The sequence below is a fragment of the Convolutriloba macropyga genome, chromosome 5 (assembly GCF_964194025.1).
Source record: "Convolutriloba macropyga chromosome 5, txConMacr16.3, whole genome shotgun sequence".
Lineage (NCBI taxonomy): Eukaryota > Metazoa > Xenacoelomorpha > Acoela > Convolutidae > Convolutriloba > Convolutriloba macropyga.
Genome location: NC_134472.1, coordinates 36,468,047 through 36,472,207, shown reverse-complemented (window position 1 = coordinate 36,472,207; position 4,161 = coordinate 36,468,047). Strand labels below are relative to the sequence as shown.

Sequence of the window (4,161 nt, the reverse complement as noted above, 5' to 3'; positions counted from 1 at the left end):
CAAATATTTCTCCCTCCAATTATCTTGTCCTAATAAATAATAAAATCCAAAATCTCACAACTTCATTGTGATTGGTTCAGAAATTTTGCGCTCATTTCAGTTAAAGTGATTTGATTGGTTTAGAAATTTATCGGGTGAAAAATTGAATAAATTTTCGGCACTCTTATAATCGGCATAGTATTACGTCGGCAAAGTTGAACGTCACCCTTCTCACGGGTAGGTTGTCATCAAAGATTACGTACAACTATGCCGACGTAATACTATGCCGACGTTTAAGAGTGCCGAAACTGAAATTGATTCTAAAATTGCCGAAACTGCTATTATCAATTAATGCTAACCGAATGTTGTTTTCAATGCAACTAGGACACGCTGGTCAGTATTCGGTTGTGATAGATTGATATCAAGTCCCATGGGCCGCTGAGGCATGGCCGTGGTCAGCAATTATCATTGTTTGTTTTAAATATTTCTCCCTCCAATTATCTTGTCCTAATAAATAATAAAATCCAAAATCTCACAACTTCATTGTGATTGGTTCAAAAATTTTTGCGCTCATTTCAGTTAAAGTGATTTGATTGGTTTAGAAATTTATCGGGTGAAAAATTGAAAAAATTTTCGGCACTCTTATAATCGGCATAGTATTACGTCGGCATAGTTGAACGTCACCGTCATCAAATAAAATGAAATTTGTATCGCGGATAGATAACTTTCAGCGGTCTTTTGGGTATGTATATTCAGCTATATTAATGGGTGCAAAACAACGTCACTTGCATGTTTTCGCTAAATGATATGCAAAAATTTAAAAGGTACAAGGCTGTGAAACTGCTGTGAATTGGAAAGCAATTCATTTAATTTTTTTCTCTTGTTGCCGCAAATTTTTTTGACGCTGTAGTCCAGAAAAGTTATCGGATAATTACTGAATTTCTAACAAAACCAATTATTTCAGCATTTTTTAAACCAAGCGCGTCGTTTTATACTAAAACAATCTGTACAATTTATTTTGTTATTCGATGTTCACAAATGGCCACGAGATAGAATTTCACAAGAGAAAGTTATCAAAACCGACAAAATGAAACCATTAATTCAACGTAATGTTAAATTGTATAGTTCACACAAAATAAAATTTGTTTCTACTCAATTTTGTAAAAACCGCTCAAGAAGACAAGAAAACAACAACTGATCCACAACAATTTAATTGCATTAATATTTCAAGTATGGGGATTCAATTCAACAACAGAGCAAACAGAGGTAAGATTAATTTTTTGTTTTTCGAAGATTAGTTAACTCAATTACTCAGCATTTTATCTTTTTGTGTCTCGAGAAACAGCAAAGTTACCGAAGTTAGAATATAAATCGTGGAACCTTTCGACAATTAGAGGTCAGCCTCGGGCGCAAGTGTCCTCGGCTTTCATCTGTAATTGCCTTAGAGAACCCAGGGTACAATTTCATGGGTCACTAAAACTTCGAGGCAGACAGCTTAGTTGGAAAGATTGAACTTAGACTTAAAGAAGAGGAATCTAACTTATTAGTGGTGGAAATATTGAATTATCTGGCGATATTGTTGTCTCTGATCTTAAAGTTGCTCCAAAAAGGTCTATTGGGTCAAAAAATTTCAACAGTGAAGATGAGTTGGAGAAAAAGATGATTGAAGTTGCTGTGAAGCACACAAAAAATAGAAAAATTGAAAACTTTTCTTTCACTAACCTGCTTAGCTTCACTTTCAATTGAAATTCAATTTTCGTACCCTTTAATTCTCTAAATACGTTAGAACAAAATCTTAGGCCCCCTCGGGCCTCATGCTCAGCACTCGGGCGCAAATGCCCTGTTGTCAGGGCATTAAGTCCCCCGGGCGAGAAAGATTCTGTTCTAGCTTATACTTAGGTTTTGAAAAACAATGTTCTATTATACGCTTCGCAATTAGGAGTTACCCGTTAATTGGAGCCATTTTTGAAAAAAATCAGAAATCGCGACTTTCAATGCGGCAGAAAATCATTATCCAAGGCAACTAAAGACGTAACTTGTGAACGGAAACAACGAATCGCTCAGCTAAGCAAATCTGATTACAAGCGTATGTCAAAATAATTTACTTCAATTAACCGAAAGAGACCATCAGCCGGAGTAGTGATAAACTGCTGGAACTGCTGGAGTAGTGATAAAACTGGTTGTTATTGCTATACCTCTCAAATAATTACACAGCTTTTCGGGGAAGATCGTTGAGAACGAACTTCGAGGAAAAAAGGGAAGTCTCTAAATCATGTCTGCAAACAAACAAAGTTGTCCTAACACGATGAAAATGCCTGTACCGGGGGACATGGTGAGGATTAAGAGGAGGCTGTACTCCCACTGGGGCATCTGTGTGTCCAAACACGACATGGTACATCTATCTCCACCCGGACAGAACCATGAAGTCAACATGATTAAGAGTCTGGGAGTGAGCATGCCAGTCCAGGTACTACTAATTGGAATTTATTAAGTTAACATTGTTTTCTTTTACCAAATATCATGATTAGCAAAGAATACAGTTGAATTTCTTAAATTGTACCATTTATATGATATGATGTACAGTTCAAAATTGGATAAGCACAGATGTACGACATCAATCCAAATGCTTGTTTAGTTGACTATTACGCGTGTTTAATTTACTATTACTCGGTAAGGCGAAAAATTGATTATGTCGAATTTAATTTGGAGAGGAATGAAGAGAACATTACGTTGTTATTATTATTGGTAGCAAAAAATTAATTTTGAATCGGAGGATTATGTCCCTGATTTCAAATATTTACGTGATCGCATCTGTGGAAGTGATCGCAATAATGAGAACTGACTAATTTTACACAAATATGTTATGATGCTGATGTCTAACTTTGAGTAAATGTTTCGAAATAGTTAACATTTTTCGGCAGCAAAAGATTTGTAAGGAAAATTTCACCAATGTTTAGAACTGTTGGCAAGGAGCAACAGTGGGCAAAGGGCATCCAATGAATATTGTACCAAAAGAACCTATCAGGTCACATTTTTTGTAAACACCACCAAACACTGACGTCATTGAAGAAAGCTGATTAACTGGGCTCTCTGACGTCCAATCGCAACACAAATATTACAAACGGTCAAAATTAACTGAGGGCGGAACACCCACACAAAGTCTAATAAAGCAATTGCTATAAACGCGTTCAAAAGTTGAATCTAAATGAGCGTACAATAAAATTCTCTTTGTTTATTTCACATTGTTGCTGCATGTTTGCAGGTGACAATATCAAAGATAGAAGATGTTGCATGTGGAAACGAGTACTATGCTGACAATTACCTGGACGGAGAAGAAGGGTTCAACCCCCGCCCAATCAAAGAGATCTGTCAGTATGCAATGGGCCAGTTAGAAGAACCAGAGCAGGACTTTGACCTCGTCTGGAACAATTGTGAAAAGTTCGCCATTATGTGCAGGTAGTGTGGAACAATTGGTAGTTATGATAGTCATACACTCTGGTTGGTTAACTATGTGCAGCCGTTACTCGTCATCTAATTATGCGTTGATTTAAGTGACATTTTACCCAACCCAATATGCAAAAATGCACATTTAACTCCCGTTGATCTGTCCATTCAATGGTCCCGTAACAAATTATCAGTTCCTATTACTAGAGTTTTGATCGGTGTCAGGACAAAATTTTAAATGCAAAGCATCTTCATTAGGCCATATGCTTCGGGCCCATTTCCACGCCTCAGCGGCATGTGAGACTTGGCAAGAATCTATCACAACCAAACATGATATCAAAATATCAGCTTGAGTGTGATAAAAAGAAGCTTGTACTAGCAACTGCTAAATCGCGCCATTAAACTAATACATCAACGGGAGTAATTTAGGTATTGTGACCTTGGGTATTTTGTCACATTGGGTGTTTTGGCATTGGCTAAATGGTCACCATGTCACCATGTATGGTCTTAGGTGCAGAACTTGATCTGATGTTTGGTTTCATCATCGGGTCGCCCAGGGCCGTTCAATCTACAGACCTGATTCGCGTGGCAATTTTCCTGCCTTCTCGTCTGATTTTGAGGTTGATTCGCTCAGCAAAATCTTGTTTGGGCTTGAAATATATTTCCGCTCTGCGAATTATTAGCAGTAATCAGTTGTTAATTTCGCTGCCCCATTTCCATGTTGACAGCGATGCTCAA

The 4,161-nt window shown here is 37.3% G+C and overlaps 1 protein-coding gene across 1 annotated transcript; it reads left to right on the top strand.

The window, feature by feature from the left end:
- Positions 1-1,096: 1,096 nt before the first annotated feature.
- Positions 1,097-3,439, top strand: LOC142339365 (phospholipase A and acyltransferase 5-like). Its single transcript, XM_075389367.1, has 3 exons — positions 1,097-1,245; positions 1,919-2,446; positions 3,242-3,439. Exons 2-3 carry the CDS (start codon positions 2,252-2,254, stop codon positions 3,437-3,439), a joined length of 393 nt encoding a protein of 130 aa, XP_075245482.1. The 5' UTR covers positions 1,097-1,245; positions 1,919-2,251.
- Positions 3,440-4,161: the final 722 nt, after the last annotated feature.